Source organism: Cibotium barometz, chromosome 63, assembly GCF_041138505.1.
Source record: "Cibotium barometz isolate CiBa-2024 chromosome 63, ASM4113850v1, whole genome shotgun sequence".
NCBI lineage: Eukaryota > Viridiplantae > Streptophyta > Polypodiopsida > Cyatheales > Cibotiaceae > Cibotium > Cibotium barometz.
In genome coordinates, this window is record NC_141108.1 from 31,734,590 (window position 1) to 31,753,114 (window position 18,525).

Below are 18,525 nucleotides of genomic sequence, written 5' to 3' on the forward strand. Positions count from 1 at the left end.
AAAGGATTATTTTTAGGTCACATTTGCTTAACGATCTTCCCTCTTAAATGTATTTTATATAAACAAGTATTTAGATAATAAAAAGATTTGGAGTTATTTTAGTGTCACATTTACTTAATGATCTTCCCTCTTAAATGTATTTTATATAACAATAAAAAGATTTGGAGTTATTTTTCAATCTATACTTAAGTAAATACAAAGTGATGAAGAATATGGCCTTATCAGTTACTTAAAGTCAACAAGTTTATGTTCTAGTATGGGTCAAACAATATTATAAAGGTGGGATTTGGTATTGGAACTGAAGATATGAAGATTGGATGTCCATTTCAAGCTTAGAAGTTAATCTCTCTCTCTCTCTCTCTCTCTCTCTCTCTCTCTCTCTCTCTCTCTCTCTCTCTCTCTCTCTCTCTCCATCCACACAGACGCATGCACATATGATCTATTAACCATGGACAACCAAGGCACAAGGAGAAGAGAGAAAAAAGAATCTTGGATTTCTAAAAAATAAGAGAAAAAAATCCCTTCCATTGACCCTTTGTATTCAAAAAAGAAATAAAATAAGAGGAAAAAATCCCTTCCATTGACTCTCTTTATTCCGATTGACCCTTTGTATTTGATCGACCTTTTGTATTTCGATTGACCCTTTGGCTTCTTAATGTCTTTTACATACCGCAACAACAACGCGGAGGTTGAATACTAGTGTATATTTATGTATATGTATATACATACCCTTGTGAGCATGCCTTTGCTAACTACAAGACAAGTTCAAGGGGTGAGGCTGAGGCTTGTTGAGCTAAGAGCATGGTCAGCTTTTAGCGGAAGGGTTAGATTCCAACGTTTTGTCTTTACAAACACTTTGTATGCCACCAGCATGCGCTGGATTGCACCACTCTCACTGTAGCTGCTCTGTAGATACGATGTTGGCTCAACACAACCTCTCGCCAACAGCTCCCTCGCACCACCGCAGAGAGCTCAACACCCCCCTCTCTCTAACTCTCCACTCTGCAAAGTCTCGCCAATCGGCCTGCGTATCGAACCTTCTCTCTTGCAAAGGGTTCTTCAAAGCCGAGAGGCTTCTCAGTAGCACTGTGCGATGGGTACCCACCCGTGGGAGGAGCCTGCTTCCTCGCATCCGGGCCTCCTTGCCCGCGTACGAGGGTGCTCGCATCAAGGTCATTGGTGTGGGCGGCGGGGGCAACAATGCTGTAAACCGAATGATTGGAAGCGGTCTTCAGGTGTGTGTTTTTTGCTTTCTGTTTGTGCTTCTGCATTTTGCTGGATTAAGCACTGAACACAAGGCTGCTGTCAGGGTTCATCTCTGCATTTTGGATGTAGATTGGATGTTCTATTCTCCTAGTCCCTCACACTTTTAAGGTCCTTTAAAACTGCTCAAATGGGACTGGCTATGGACACAAAATCCAGAGACCTTTTGTGGTTGAGTGAGATGCATGTGTGGATTGCATTGGGACTGTCTTGAATCAAGACAACCATGCCAACGCCTATGAGAGCCAAACTACATAGTCGACCCTACGAATTCATGAGAAAGAGTCGATGGCAGTAAGTCACATTCTTGACAGCATTATTTGCTCGAGACTGTCAATTGTCATTGAATCTACTGTCATTTGTCATTTGCATCATGCACTTGGATGCTGTGGACATACTACATCAAGTGCAAGGCCGTATAAGGCCGGACACCAGGCATTTTGTGAGCCCTTGTCTAGGGATGAGTTGTCAGTGTACTAGTGTACTGCCAAGGGATATTCAGGGTTGTGCACGTCCTCCCCCCCACCACACCATTGTAACCCTCTTGTATGATGTAACGTGTCGTGTTGTCCTAATTTGAAGATTTGTGCTTATCAAGTAAAAGGTTCCATAAGCTTTCGCATGTAACGTTAATATAGATCATAAAAGCTTACTCTATTTCTTGACAATTCCTATGCTTCATTTCAAGTTACAAGAATATATATTATAGCCGCCATTGCTCTACCTTGAGGGCTGCAGGCATCACATATATGTGTTGTTCATCATCATGCTTTATTTGGCATGAAGTATTTATATTGTACGGATGAGGATTTCAATTTGCTACAAGGAGTTGCAGATTATTTTTATTTGACTAGAGATGAATTTCGTCATGAATCTTTGCCTATATGCGACTGTTGCACTTTGGGAAAAGGTTATGTACAAATGCCATGCATCTTTGATGGTAGATTGTAGGGCATAGAGCTATGATACCAAGTGTCAAGGCAAGTCAATAGTATTTCTTCTGGCCTCAATTGCGTAAGGCCATTGAGAAGTGTGTTCAAGAATGCCTAGTTTGGCAGGAAGTTAAGCATGCTTGATGTAAGGCTGTAGGATTATTGTAACCTTTGTAGATTCCCTCTTCCCAAGGAAAACCATTGCTATCGATTTTATGATGGAACTGCGGAAGACTCACAGTAATGTTGTTTCGACTATCATCGACAGATTTAGGCTTTTAGCAAGCAAGCATATTATAATCCAAGATTTGCAAGACCATCAAGGCAGAAGTTATGGCACGAATCTACGTCTTGTGGATTTTCAAGCATCATCATGGGATGCTGAAGTCCATGATCGGTGACTAAAATCGTTGTATGCTTGTCATGTGCATGCCCACTCATGGACATGGTTTTCTGTTGAAGCCCCCTACAAGTGAAGATCCAAGGGTGAGTGGTGCGATTTGGGCAGTTTTGACAACCCTTGTGCAGATAAAGGATATGTATGGACCGCCAAAATTTGTTTGATCAACCCACAGTCCTGCAAAATCCTTAAGGCAAAGGGACAACAATGCAACAATTTGGTACCCATGGAAGACGAAGTGGAACCAGACATTATTGACGAAGCTGGAGTGATGGTTTGCGAGCAGATCCTTCTGCACCGCTTCACGGTTCTAGCCGAAGATAAAACAATTCCTCACAAAGTTTCAAGACCAAGGGACACATGAAGCAGTTTGGCTTCATAGAATTTTTCGACGACTATCCGGCTTGGCCCACAGCTATAAGAAGAGCCCCCATTGGCACATGCTATAGGAACTTCAACTTTCAAGTCTTCAAGTCTGCAAGACTCATCTCGGGCCTCCTTGGCACTTGCTCTAGCCTCTTAGCTCTTGCCTCTTGGCACTTGCAACACTCCTCAAGCCTCAAGCAAGGCTCAAGCTCAAGCCTCAAGGCTCAAGGCTCCTCAACTTTCAAGGCTCAAGTGGGAAGCTCATTGGCTCAACACTCCTCAACTTTCAAGGCTCAAGACTCAAGTGGGCATTGGGCAACCCGGCAAGGCTCTAGCTCTCCTCAAGCCTCAAGGTTCAAGTGGCATTGGGTAAGTTGTAATTTCAAGTTGTCACTTGTAGTCTTGTTGCTCTCCTACACTCACTTCTTGCTCTAGCCTCTCCATTGGCAAGCCTCTCCTACATCTCTCTCCTACTCTCACCTCCATTGCTCAAGCCTCTCCTACACTTACGGTCTCACCTCCTCTTGCTTTAGCCTCTCCTACATCTCTCTCCTACACTCACCTCCATTGCTCAAGCCTCCTTGGCACTTGCCTCCATGGCATCTTCATCGCGACCATCCCCCGCACCTCGTTCCGGCGGCGCCAATACGAATAGAGGAAAGAGGACCGAAGGTTGGTCTTGGTGGGAAGAGGTCAACTCCGATCATCCCAGAAGTGGAGGAGGCTCTCGCCAATGGTCCTGCAAGCTATGTCCATATAGGCGAAACGGGTGGGGTGGATAAAGTGAGAGCTCACCTCTTGCGTGAGCCCAGGTTGGAGTCTTTGCAGCTGAGCTGAAGAATCAGCACTCTTCCCAGTCTGCTTGGGACACTTCCTCCAATAGTGGCCTTTCTCGCCACAATCATTACAGGTCCTCTTGGCCTTCAGTTTCTCTCGGTTTGAATCAGGCTTCTTCTTAGTTTACTTCTCCAATGAAGACTTCCCTTTGCCCTTGTTGTTGTTGTTACGGCCTTTCGACCGTTGGCCAGTCAAGGCCTCAGAACCTCCGCCTTGTGGAGGGTTCGTGAATCGCTCTTCTTGGTCCAAGACCATGGGCACAAGCTCCTCCTCCCATGTGATGGTGCTAAGCTTGCCACCACTGGTGATCAAAGGGGAGTAAAAGGCTGAGTACTGAGAGGGCAAGTGTGACAACAACGTTATGACCATATCCTCTGACGATATCTCTTTCTCGGCTCGGAGAACCTCCTGCTGAAGAGCCTGCAACTTGTAGATGTGCTCCGGCATCGTCGACGACTTTGCAGGATTCATCACCCGCATCTGAACTTCCAAGGAGATCCTCTTCATGGGTGATGCGGAAATCTGCATTTTCTACTTCATGAAATCAAATAGCTCTAATTCCTCATAGCTCTAGGGGTTTTCAAGCATTCTCTACAAGCTGGTGAAGTCAGAGGTAACTCCTCATCTTCCAACTCTGGCCGTGGAACCCCAACAACAATGAAATCAGCCAAGTCAGGACTCCAAAACAGATTCCATCATTACCTTCCATATACCGTCCATATGCCGTAGTTGTTCCTGTCCAACTGTCGGTCCACCGAGAACGTGGGGAGTATCGGGATCTTCACGTGTTTCTCAGCCATCTCAAGCAAATCTGCCATCTCAAGGGTTCACAAGGTCTTGTGAAGTGAGGGTGGGTGGGAAAAAAGAAGAAGAAGAGGTTGCAAATAGAATGCAAGGTGGCTGTCCAACGGTGATGGCCGCCTTCTATCTAATCTCCAAGTCCCGTAAAGCCCAAAACAGTCTCCAATTAGCACCTCAATCAGCAAACCCTCAACGTCCCACTGTCTCCAAGCTTCAAGCCACCTAGGGCTCTAATACCATGTCGGAATGCATATCAGAAATGAAGACAACTGCAGTAGAGAGCAATACATAGATGAAAGAGAGAGAGAAACTTGTGTAACTCTGCTATATACACCAATAAAATCCTGGAATAATACATGGAAGAGTGTGGGGGCAATGGGCCATTTTATATGGGCCCTGGCTGCTGGTCGGCCAGCCCAGAGTCAGCTGGCAGCAGCCCACGACCAATAAATGCACAGTCGGCCAGCAGAAGGGCAGTTGGCTAGCACTAAAATACAGTCGGGCATCACCAGATCAGTTGGGTAGCACAGACACAGTCGGACGACTATGAAGATGTAGGTGTGCTTTAGGTATGGGCATGGGAAGGCTATGGGCCACCCCAAGGGGGCCAGGAAGGCCCTAGGCCTTACCCACCAGCCCTAGTATGGGCTGGGCAGGCTGTCAGCCAGCCCAAGGCAGCTGACAGGGCTTATGGGCCAGACCAGCCAGGCAGCTAGGCCAAAGGGGCTGCCCAGCAGCCTGTGCAGGCCTGGACAGCAGCCCACAAGGCAGCCAGGCCAAGTCTGAAGGGCCAAGGTGAAAACGTTGGCTTTAATAGCATTAAAATGCTATTTTCACTAGTCGTGGGTCTTTTTCAGCAAACCGACCCCAGATAATCACCCAAGGCATAATTTAGTCCAGCCCATCTCATAATTCACAAGGTGTTGCAGCTACTCAAGGGCCAGGACAGCCAAGGGAGAAGCTAACGCAAGGGTGAAGGATTGAAGGTCAAGGGCAGAGGTCTATCTCAGCCAAGAAGGTTCACCAACAAGGTTCAGGTTCAGTCTTTTATTTCAGATTTTGCGTCATTCTAATAAAAGCAAATACACCATTCGTGGTGGGGGCCCTATGTAGGGTATTCAGGACCCAATACTGTGGCCTCTTCTCCCTCCCTCCCTCCCTCTCTCTCTCTCTCTATTTTCTGCACATCTATTTTCAGTTTTGTGCGTTATTCTTGTCGTGAAGCGTGTGCTGATTTTTGAGCATCTAAGTTACCGATCTCCCCCGAAGTTTCCGCATATTACAGTGGTATCAGAGCCTACTTCAAGTGTAAAGATTCAGTAAGAAACCATACATTTTTCTTGCCCGTGTGGTTGGTTTTCAGACTCCGGTGGACCACTCGTTTCGGAGTGACTCCTGTCCCTCGAAGGACGGTTGGTTTCAGCCTTTGGAAGCCTCCGGAAGTCTCCCACACACAGTGGATGGTCAGATTGCGCTCTGGAAAGGTAGTGCATTTTCTTGCTATGACGAGCTATGACGGTGAGAGACGAAGAACCTTGGGACACCAAAGTGCACCAGGCAGTCTAGCTAGGGCATCAGGCAGGAGTGTACAAGAGATGTTCCAACAGATGATGTGAGCAATTGCAGACCAGAGTACCAAGTTGGAAGAGTAGAAGGCGCAGATACTGGCTCTGGAAGAGGGCACCCGTTCTCCAGCTCCTCGTTTTTCATCTTCTCCTCTCTCTCTCTCTCTCCTTCTGGTCCCAGATTCCAGATCCTGTACACAGGGACCCCTTTGAAGGGTCACGACCGTAGCGAGCTCGATGCTTGAGTTTCAGATGCGTGCATTGGAGATTCGACAACGTGAAGACGAAGCCATGTGACGTGTGGAACATGAGCGATACCTTGCGGCTTTCTGATGCAAGATTGACACCATCAGCTTCCTCAAATCATTTTCCTGAGAAAATGAATTTCAGTAAGTTTAATGGTAAACTCGACTCCACAATTCTTTATTGATGGTTGCATCAATTTGAAGCTTACTTTGCCGTAGTTCGAAAAAGTGATACTTACAGGGTGATCTTAGCTAGTTGGTACTTGGAAGGTGAGGCCATTCCTTGGTGGACCCAGTGGGCTCATGCCCACACCAGATTAGGTATGGCGGCTTATGTTTGGGATGAGTTTGTCCGCGACCTTAAGCAGCGGTTTCTACCGCCCCATTACCTTGAGCGACTCGAAGACGAGTTTAGGGGAGCGCGTCAGAACGCGCAACCAGTCCTTCAGTTTGCCAATAATATTTCAAACTTATGTTTGCAGTTGGGCTTATCTAATATGGACAAGAAAGGGCAATTCCTGTATAGCCTTGACGCGCAAATCAGTGGGAGGTGCGAATGTTTAGGCCAGCCACCTTCGAAGACACACTCTCGCTTGCTCAGAGTGTTGAAATGAAGCACAATGGCGGAAAGCCCAAGACTTCCTAGCCGGCTACTCCCAAGGCTACCACCTCAGAGGAAAAAGGCCAGAACCAGATGGGGTCTTCCCCAAGATAGAGCGCGGGAGTCTCTGGCTCCAAGAACTTGACCACTGTGCCCAAGCTTACTCCAGACCAGAAAGCAAAGGCAAGCAAGACCGGTGGCAAGTTGAGTGCTGAGGAGATTGCGCAGTACAAGGAGGGTCCAGAAGATTTTTCTTTGGGACAATCTCCCTTACCAGCGCCCCCCGTCCAGATCGGAGGACCACAAGGTCGACTTCCTCCTAGGCTCAGAACCCCCGAGCAAGTTCCCATATCACCTTTCCAAGGCCACGGAATCAGAATTGGACTGCCAACTCCAAGAATTGTTTCAATCTAGCTTCATCCGCCCCAGCGTGTCACCATTTGCAGTACTGATCTTGTTTGTCAAGAAGAAGAGATGGGTCTTCTCGTTTGTGTGTTGATTATTGTGCACTCAATAAGCTGACTATCAAAAGTAGATTCTCGATGCCTCGAATAGTATATTCTCGAGAGAGAGAGAAAGAAAGAAAGAAAGAAAGAAAGTTATATTAACGTCCACGGGAGGCCGAATCCGACCTATGGGACAGATCAGGTACATCCATTTACATTCCACTCTGGGTATCGATGCCAAAGAGGCATAAAACTGAAAAAAAAATAACTCAAAATGAACTCTTAAGACTCTTAAGAGTTTAAATTACAATGGGTTCTATTGCATCTAGTTCGAAATTGAGGTTCAAAATAAAAATAGCTATATTTCATCCATGGATGGATTTGCTCTTGAGGGGAGTGGGGTACGGAATTCTTTAATGATTGCTTGTCCTCCTCTGTATATTGCCCATTTGCCATTCTTTCTTGCTTCTTTAACTTTATTCAGCTCTGCCGATTTGTTCTTGAGTTGTAGCGGGGTGAGTTCATCAGCTATCCATACCTTTGTCCCTTGGAGAGACCTTGTTTGCTTCATCACTGCTGTTTTCTCATTGTTGTCCATATAGGAGACTTTTGCCTGTGTACCCTTTACTATAATAGAGATAGGGTCTCCTAAGTCCACGAAGGGGACTACTTTGCTCAGTTGTGCTGTAAGTACATCTGTATCTAATATGTAGTCTTCTCGAAGCTCTTGAGCTATGTCTGCCCCTATCCCAGCCTTGAGGAAGACCACCGACTCTGATTACCTTTTTGTTACTTTCCATTCGTTCCTTTTCTTTGACCGCTGATATGACTTCTTTAACAAAATCTTGTGAGTTAACTGAATTTACCTTTGAAACATGGTTTGTCGTTTCTGTTTGTAGTGTTGTAGGTATGGGTCCTTCTCGTGCTTCCTCTTGCTTCGTCTTCATGGCTTGCACTTGCACTTTCAGTTCGTTGATTTGTTCATCTTTCTTGATAGTCTCGTGTTTCAGTGCTGCTAATTCTCCCTGGAGTTTCTTCAGTTCTTGCATGAGGTAGGCTTCCCATCGTGTCGGCTTGCTCACGGGTGGAGGAATGGGCGGTAATCGTGAAGCGGTGACTGAGGCAAAAGACTTCTTACTTTCCATGTGTTGCTGCTGATAAAGGAGAGGGCTGTTGGTGGAACGAGTCCCCCCTCAAGGGTACCCTCTCCCCTTTAGGGGAGACTCAAAAAATGCGACCTACAAGATGCTCAGCTACAGGTGCAGGGGAGAGTTATGTTGCTGCCTTGGGGGCCTGAGCAAGGGTGGGTGGAGAAAGGGGATCGAAATGCGCGCAGAGAGAAGCGAAGAGAGAGAAGGCGGGTGGGAAGAGAGAAGCGAAGAGAAAGGGGGCGCAGAGGTGCAGGCGGGCGAATGGTATTAAGCAGGCAGAGAGAAGCGAAGAGAGAGAAGGCGGGTGGGAAGAGAGAAGCGAAGAGAAAGGGGGCGCAGAGGTGCAGGTGGGCGAATGGTATAAAGCAGGCAGAGAGAAGCGAAGAGAGAGAGAGTGTGTGTGTGTGTGGAGTGCGTGTGTGAGAGCATATCTTGATAGAGAGTTCTACACCCACTATTGGGCACTGATGACGTTAGTGGAGATGTCGTAGTATCTAGTCCATACTATGCATAATGGAGTTGATAGTTATATAGTTGTGGGTTGACTGCCATGAGTATATAACATGCACGTTTCTCAAAGGTGAATTTGGGCATGTTCTTGGATTCATCTAGGTATATATATTCTTGAGAGGCTGAATGGGGCTAAGATATTCTCGAAACTCGATTTGAAGAGTGGGTACCACCAAGTGAGGATTGTTAAGGGGGACATCCTCAAGATAGCCTTCCGTACAGAATGGGCCCACTATGAATTTGTGGTCATGCCTTTTGGCTTGACGAACGCCCTAGCCACATTCACCCGCATGATGATGCGGGTGTTCTGGGAATTGATTGGAAAGTGTGTGTTCATATTCTTGGACGACATACTGGTATTTTCAGCTACGGTTGAGCAGCATGAGATTGATGTGGAGAAAGTCGTGAAGTTGCTGGAAAGCAACGAGCTCTACGTCAATGAGAAGAAGTTGGAATTTTATTTGTTCGAGGTTCATTACCTTGGATATATAATTAGTGCAAAAGGCATTTGACTTGATCTGGCCAAGGTGGCCGAGATTGTCAATTGGGAAGTACCACAGATCGTTTATGACATCAGATCCTTTGTGGATATATGCCAGGCATACTCCACCCACATAGACAAGTTTTCTGACCTCTCGACGGATCTCACCGATCTGCTAAAGGAAGTCAAGACGAAAAGGCAACGGATTCGAATGACTCCAAGACCGTTGGAGGCAATCAATGACCTCAAGGTGGCTTTGTTAGAAGTGCCTTGTCTAGTGCTTGCATCGTGGGACGAGCCATTCCAAGTGATCATCAATGCGAGTAACATTGCAATTGGAGGTGTATTACAATAGAATGGCCATCCAGTAGCTTACATGTCTCGTAAGTTACTGCCCGCGGAAAAGAATAACTCGGTCTACGATCGGGAACTCCTCGCAGTGATTCAGGCCTTGAAACATTGGAAACATTTTCTTTATGGCCGTAACTTTGAGGTTCGCACATTGACCATTAGACATTACGCTAGATTTAGACACTGCCAAGTGCACAGTGGAGTGATTGACAGCACCGCCGGAGCCAGATATTCCAGCAATTTGGTAGTATGATTGAGTACCTGCCAAGAAAGGCCACTCCAGTGGTCGATGCTTTCAGCCGGAAGGGACAGGTTACTTTGATTCAAACCACTAGCCTCGACCTTGTTGGTGCGAGACTAGACGATATGAAGCACACGTATGTGGATTCCGAGGAATTCGGTACATAGTGGGAACTGGCATTGGATGCCACAGGACCATGCCACTTTTTGATACGCGATGGTTGGCTTTTCTACAAAGGCCAACTGTGTGTCATGAAGTCGTTGAGAGAAGCTCTTCTCCATGATGCCCATGACGCCATTACTGGTGGTCATAGGGGCATGAATTTGACTTTGGAGAAGTTGGAACGATAATATTATTGGTCAAAGATGAGGCGAGATGTGTTTTCATATGTACAACACTGTGATATTTGTGAAAAGGTGAAAGCTCCTCGTGGGAAGAAGATAGGGTTGTTACAACCCTTGCCAATTATTGAGGAACCTTTCCAAGATATTTTGATGGATTTTGTCACGAATCTGCCTCCCAGTTCGGGTAAGCGTAATAGTCAGTGCTTGACTATAGTTGATAGATTTAGCAAATTTGTTATGCTTATTCCATGCAAGGCCAATGTGACCGTCCAGGATGCTGCCCATTTGTTCAGTCGGCATTGGTACCCAATTGGCGGGATTCCTAGGACCATAGTGTCAGACCGAGATGCCAAGTTTACCAGTCATTTTTGGAGGGCATTGTTTGAATTACTTTGGTACTAAATTGAATTTTTTCAGTGCATTTCACCCACAGACGGACAGCCAGACAGAAATCAACAACCAGTTGGCCTTTGATGTGCGGAAGTGTTATGTACACAATCAGCAAGGTAAGTGGGAATCATATTTGCCTTTAGTTCAAGCTGTTTTGAATGATTCTTTTCTTCAACTAGTGGAAGGACTCACAGCATTTGGAAGACCATTCCAATCGCTATTGACTAGGACCTCGTCTTCAATACCTGAAGCGAATAGATTGACGAAGTCTTACCAGGAGATTTTGGAGTCAGTAAAAGACAGGTTGGCTAAAGCGCAGGAGACCTACACTCCACAGGCCAATAAAGACCGAAGGGATATGAAGTTTTCGGAAGGTGATTGGGTTTATCTTCGGATTATGAAGCAAAGGTTGAAACAAGTGAGCAAGCGATGCCCAAAGTTGTCATTCAGGAGCTTTGGACGTTTTCCCATCCAAAGAAAGATTAACGAGGTTTCAATGAAGTGTAGGGTTGAGCTGTTAGGGTTAGGGTTTGGAAGGCACACTAACAGGAAACGTGAGAATGAGAGAGAGGAACACGCTTGCTCATATATTGATAATGATAAAATGAAGTACAATAGCCACATAGAAGATGTAACCTAATAGTGTGTTCACATGGTCCGGCCATAAATAGTGCCAGGTGGACCAAACCACTTATAAACCTTTATAAGTGAAACTAAGCTAAACTGGGGGAAAAAACCTCCACTAACTGAAGTAAAAAGTGCCCCTGTAACCTATTGATGATCACTAGCACTCCCCTGGGTGCATACACAGCATAAAACCCAACAAACCCCCCTGGAGTGATATGTGATCACTGTACATCATCCACCAAAAGGAAACAAATTCAAAGCAGTCCGGAATGCTTCGAATTTCGGACGTGGTAATGCCTTGGTGAAGATGTCTGCCACATTCTGATCTGTAGGGCAGTAAATCAGACTGATATCACCTGCCTGGAGTCTCTCTCGAACAAAGTGATAGTGAATCTCAATGTGTTTCGTGCGAGCATGAAACACAGGATTCTTGGCCACGGCAATGGCACTCTGACTATCAGTATAGATAGGTGTAGGCTCCTCCACTGAAATATCCATATCAGCCATAAGACGACGCAGCCATACACACTCAACGGTAGTAGTGTAAGCTGCTCTGTACTCTGCCTCACAAGACGAAGTGGCCACTGTGGTCTGTTTCTTGCTTACCCAAGAAATACATGAAGAGCTAAGAAGAAAACAATTTCCACTAGTGGAATGTCTGGTATCAAAATCACCAGCCCAATCTGAATCGCTGTAATAAGCATATAGCTGCATGTCACCCCCCTCAGGATAAAGCAATCCAAGAGATAAGGTACCCTGCAAATACCGAAATACACGCTTCACAGCTTGCCAATGTGACAATCGCGGGCTGTGTATGAATCTGCTCAACTGAGATACGACATACTGAATATATCTGGCCGTGTAGTACACAAGTAAATAAGGCACCCAACAGCCTGAGCATATGTAGTGGCATCAAATAAAATACTGTCATCTTGTAGTGACAGTTTCATCCCAGGCTCCATAGGAGTGCTGATAGGCTTGCAATCCTGAAATTTGAACTTTTCCAGAAGTTTAGCAACATACCGAGATTGCAACAACCCAATGCCTCTGTTATCCTGCACAAATGTGATACCGAAGGCTTGCGGCCATGCCAAGCCTCAAAAGGAGTAATGGAAACCAATGCCTTTGTGGGACATCGATTCAAAAGATGACAAGCATACATAATAGCTTCCACCCAAAAGACATATGGTAGCTTCTTTGCCTTTAACATACATCTGGCCATCGCCATGAGCGAATTCTTCCTTTCTGCAACCCCATTTTGCTGTGGAGTATAAGGAGTAGTATACTGATGCTTGATACCTCTACTCTCAAGAAAGGAATTCAACATGTGTGACACATATTCCCCCCCTCGGTCAGAATGGAGAGTCTTAACCTTGCATTCTGACTCTGTTTCAGCAAGTGCTACAAAGGCCAAAAATGCATCATATACCTGTGATTTCCGTGTCAACGGATAGACCCAGCATATACGAGAGAAGTCATCAATAAATGTAGCAAAATAGAAGCAACCTCCTAATGACTTCGTTTGCATGGGACCACAAAGATCACTGTGTATAAGCTGCAACTTTGCAGTTGCTCGTAGAGCCTGATCACGTGGAAAGGAAAACCAATGCATTTTTCCCAAAATACATCCTTCACATATGTGATCTGGAGGCTTCTCCATAAGAGGTAGGTCTGTCAACATGTTATGTCGCTGCATAAGCATAGGACTACCAAAATTTACATGCCCCATGCGAGCATGCCATAACTCCGCATCAACCATAGCTGGAGTAAGAGTGAATGCATTATAAGCAGACTGATCCACTGGCTGAAATGCATCCAACTGATAGAGTCCATGACATAATGTACCAGTAAGCATCAAGGTCAAGGCATTAGCTTTGTCTCTGACCATGCATTTGTCATCATCAAAGTTGACTTGCATACCACACTGTGCTAAAGAAGAAATGGACAACAGATTCTTCTTTATCCCTGGTACATATAAGGCATCTGTAAGGCGAAGAATAGAGCCATCAATGGCTGTGAGCTGAATCTCCCCAATGCCACGAATTGGATATGAAGCATTATTGGCACATTGAACGGTTTTGCCAACAGGGGCAGGGCATACATTACAAAACTGCGAGATGTGATATGCTTTGAAGCACCACTATCAAAATACCAAGTACATGCATGCTCAGTCACACTGAGTGCCTGTGAAGACCAAGAGGCATCATAACTGCATGTGTAGAAACAGTAATCCTTGTCTTCAACAAAGGAAGCAGTCTCCGGAGGAGCTTTAGAGGCATCGTTTACAGACATCCCAGATTCCTTCGCCTTCTCTTTGGCAGTCCTCTTCCTACACTTTGTGATGTAGTGACCTGGCTTCTTACAGTAATGGCATTTGCCCTTCTTCTTGGGCTGTCCATCACCTTTCTTGGTATCCTGAGATGAACCACCATCACCTGAATTCTGATTTGAACTCTTTGGCTGAGATTTGCCTTTCCCTTTTTGACCTGTCACAAATGCTTGTTCAACACTTGTGTTCATGTTCATGTTCTTCCTGATTTGCTCTTCCTGTAACAAGAGAGCAACAAGTTCCTGATACTTTAGGGGCTCAATAGCATTCCTCATGCTGAGGTTCAAAGAAAAGCCAAGTAGGATCTTGGCAAAGAGTTTAAGATGGTGGATACAAGCTGTGTCTCAGGAATAATCTCATCCACATTGATGAGTTGCTCTCTCAAATCCTGCAGCTTGTTCAAGTGGCTGGACATATCATCTCCTTCATGCATCTTCTGATTTTCCAGCTCTCTTTTCAAAAATGAGATCTGTGCCTTGTTACGAGCAGCATACATCTGCTCCAAAGTCACCCATGCATTCCGTGAAGAGTCAGCTGAACGAATACGAGGTATAATAGACCTCTGTAGTGACAATGCAATAAGTGATAAGGCTTGTGCATCTTTGGCATCCCATGTCTTCTGAGCATTTGTTCTTTGAACAGGCAGTGGCTGACCTGGTGCCTGTGCCTGTTGTCCCCTGTTGTCCTCTTCCACGAGCACCCCCTTGGGGAGGAGTCTCTGGAGCCAATGGACCTGGACGTGGTTCATCACCACTAACAAAATCCCAAAGGCTTTTTGTCACGAACACATTTCTCAGCATGGAACTCCACAAGGAGTAATTCATGCCATCCAGCTTGTCTTCCTTAGGCAAGTATGTGAACACATCACTCTGCTGTTGATTTGCCATTATGCCAGTGCACAATGCTGTACCTGTGTATCAAAAAACCCAAAAACAACAACCCTGAAAGCAACTGTACTCCACTGAGTACAGCTTACCCAAATATGCTTGCACTCTCAATCCTTTGAATGTGCAAAACAATGCACCACTGATTGAGTAGAGCAACACAGGTGGCTCACACAGTGCCAAAAATGCCCAAAATTTCTGCACCCAAAACCTTGCAAAAGCCTGTAGAGGTTTCTTTGCAAGAAAACCTCCCTGTATCTGCCAGAAAAGCTTTCACAGAAAAAACGCCCAAGTTTCAAAACATGTAAAGCTTACCAAAATGTGATTTTGCAGGTACAGGTCGGCTGTAGGCTGTACGGAACAATAGCAGGTACTGGTCGACTGTACGGAACAGACTGTCCGGAGTAGTGTACGGAGGAGAAACGACGATTGTACGGAGCTGCAGGTACTGTATGGAACTGCAAGGATACGCAGCAGGTGCTGGTCGCCTGCTATTTGCTGTACGGAACAGCTGTCGCTTGTATGGATAGACAGGTGCTGGTCTGCTGCAGGTATACACAGCAGGTGCTGGTCGCCTGTTGTCTGCTGTACGGAGCAGGCTGGTCGACCAGTGTACAGAGCATACTGCTATACGGAGCACAGCAGTCTGATGGCGAGGGACTGTACGTGCAGCTGACGGCAAGCTGTACGGACAGCTGCAGGGTACGGAACAGAACAGGTGAAGGCAGCTGATGGCGTGGAACTGTACGCGCAGCTAGGCGAACCTGCTCTGATACCAAAATGTAGGGTTGAGCTGTTAGGGTTAGGGTTTGGAAGGCACACTAACAGGAAACGTGAGAGTGAGAGAGAGGAACACGCTTGCTCATATATTGATAACGATAAAATGAAGTACAATAGCCACATAAAAGATGTAACCTAATAGTGTGTTCACATGGTCCGGCCATAAATAGTGCCAGGTGGACCAAACCACTTATAAACCTTTATAAGTGAAACTAAGCTAAACTGGGGGAAAAAACCTCCACTAACTGAAGTAAAAAGTGCCCCTGTAACCTACTGATGATCACTAGCACTCCCCTGGGTGCATACACATCATAAAACCCAACATGAAGTTGAAGCTACCTGCGAGTTGGACTATGCACGATGTGTTCCACGTCAGTTGGTTAAAACCATATGCAAGTCCGATCACTTCATAAGTTAAAGACGGGGCGGAACAAGATATCAGCCCATAAGGTGGCCAAGCCAAGTCTGAAGGGCCAGTGTGAAAATGTTGGCTTTAATAGCATTAAAATGCTATTTTCACTAGTCGTGGGTTTTTTTCAGCAAACCGACCCTAGATTACCAGCTGACCAGGTGTAGGTAAGAGGTATACAAAGCCAAGGCATAGTTCAGTCCAGCCCATCTCATAATTCACAAGGTGCTATAGCTACTCAAGGGCCAAGACAACCAAGGGAGAAGCTAACGCAAGGGTGAAGGATTGAAGGTCAAGGGCAGAGGTCTATCTCAGCCAAGAAGGTTCAAGTTCAGTCTTTTATTTCAGATTTTGCATCATTCTAATAAAAGCAAATACACCATTTGTGGTGGGGGCCCTACAGAGGGTATTCGGGACCCAATACTATGTCCTCTTTTCCCTCTCTCTCCCTCTCTCTCTCTCTATTTTTTGCACATCTATTTTCAGTTTTGTGCGTTATTCTCGTCGTGAAACGTGTGTTGATTTCTGAGCATTGAAGTTACCGATCTCCCCCGAAGTTTTCGCATGTTACATTTGCCTGTCAAGGGACACTTTTTGACGACGCGTCTTCACATCCTTGAGTAGATCGGTGATCAGTGAGAGGAGTTGCAAGGTTGGAAAATTTGTCCATGTGGGTTCTATATGCTTGGTAGAGACCTATAAAAGAGTGGATCTCTTGCGCATTCTTGGGAACATTAGATTCGAGAATTACCCTTACCTTTTTAGGGTCTAGGCTAATTCCGTCAAAACTGATGACATATCCCAGATAATGGATTTCTTCTACTCCAAATTCACTCTTTTTTGTATTGATGTAGAGCACATTGTCTCGCAAAAGTTGCAAGACCTTTTCGACATCCTGCACATGCTGCTCTGCGGTTACAGAAAAAATGAATCTATCATCTAAAAAGATGAATACACACTTTCCTATGAGCTCCACAAATACCCGAGACATCATCTTGTTAAATGTCATAGGTGCATTGGTGATACTGAATGGCCTCACTACAAACTCGTAATGGCCACGTTCAGTCTTGAAGGCTGGTTTTGGAATGTTAGCCGTAAAGATCCGAACCTAATGATAGCCACTTTTGAGATCTATCTTTGAAAAGAACTTTGCACCCTTGAGTCGCACAAGGATATACTCAATCTTGGGCATTGGGAACCTATGCTTCACTATGAGCTTGTTAAGAGCCGTGTAGTCCATGTATAATCGTGCGGACTTGTCTTTCTTCTGCACAAACAAGATAGGTGTAGCAAAGGGTGAGAAGGATGGTTGGATAAATCCAATGTGGAGTAGCTAGGAAAGCGGATGCTCCAGTTTGCTCTACAATGCCTTAGAAAGGCGATAGGGGAACTTACTGGGTGGTTCTGTCTCGGGGACCAACTCAATGCGATGATCCTCAGGACGACTGGGTGGGAGCTGCGGTGGAAGATCATCCTTTAGCATTATATATATATATATATATACCTAGATGAATCCAGGAACATGTCCAAATTCACCTTTTAGAAACGTGCATGTTATATACTCATGCTAGTCAACCCACAAGACTATATAACTATCAACTCCATTATGCATAGTATGGACTAGATACTACGACATCCCCACTAACGTCATCAGTGCCCAATAGTGGATGTAGAACTCTATATCAAGATATGCTCTCACACATGCACTCCACACGCGCACACGCGCACACACACACACACACACACACACACAAGAGCATATATTCACAAAAAGCCCTTCGTATTGAGTTTCTGTCAAACCTCCAAAGATGCAGGGCATACTCAGCCATAATGAAGCCTAGCACTAAGGGAAGTAGCAAATAGAAAGAATTAGTACAGCAAATAAGTAGTTGATAGGGCAAATGCACTGCTAAAGATAGAAAGAATAAGCACAATATCAACTGGCCGCAACTCGGACGAAAACTTCACAATGTGAAATCTGCATGTCCGCTAATACGGCTAAATTATATACCTAGATGAATTTAGGAACATGCCCAAATTCACCTTTTAGAAACGTGCATGTTATATACTCATGCTAGTCAACCCACAAGACTATATAACTATCAACTTCATTATGCATAGTATGGACTAGATACTACAACATCCCCACTAACATCATCAGTGCCCAATAGTGGGTGTAGAACTTTGTATCAAGATATGCTCACACACGCACTCCACACACACACACGCACACACACACACACACGAGCATATATTCACAAAAAGCCCTTCGTACTGAGTTTTTGTCAAACCTCCAGAGATGTAGGGCAGACTCAGCCATAATGAAGCCTAGCACTAAGGGAAGAAGCAAATAGAAAGAATTAGTATAGCAAATAAGTAGTTGATAGGGCAAATGCACCACTAAAGATAGAAAGAATAAGCACAATATCAACTGGTTGCAACTCGGACGAAAACTTCACAATGTGAAGTCTGCATGTCCGCTAATACGGCTAAATTATATACCTAGATGAATCCAAGAACATGCCCAAATTCACCTTTTAAAAACGTGCATGTTATATACTCATGCTAGTCA

At 45.3% G+C, this 18,525-nt stretch overlaps 1 protein-coding gene across 1 annotated transcript in view; it reads left to right on the forward strand.

The window, feature by feature from the left end:
- The first annotated feature begins 832 nt into the window (after positions 1 to 832).
- The window catches only part of LOC147603950 (cell division protein FtsZ homolog 1, chloroplastic-like), a 28,998-nt gene continuing 11,305 nt past the window's right edge, over positions 833 to 18,525 (forward strand). Inside the window, exon 1 of the mRNA XM_086795969.1 lies at positions 833 to 1,235. Coding sequence (XP_086652095.1) covers positions 861 to 1,235 — 375 coding nt within the window. The 5' untranslated portion in view covers positions 833 to 860. The remainder of the gene's footprint in view (positions 1,236 to 18,525) is intronic.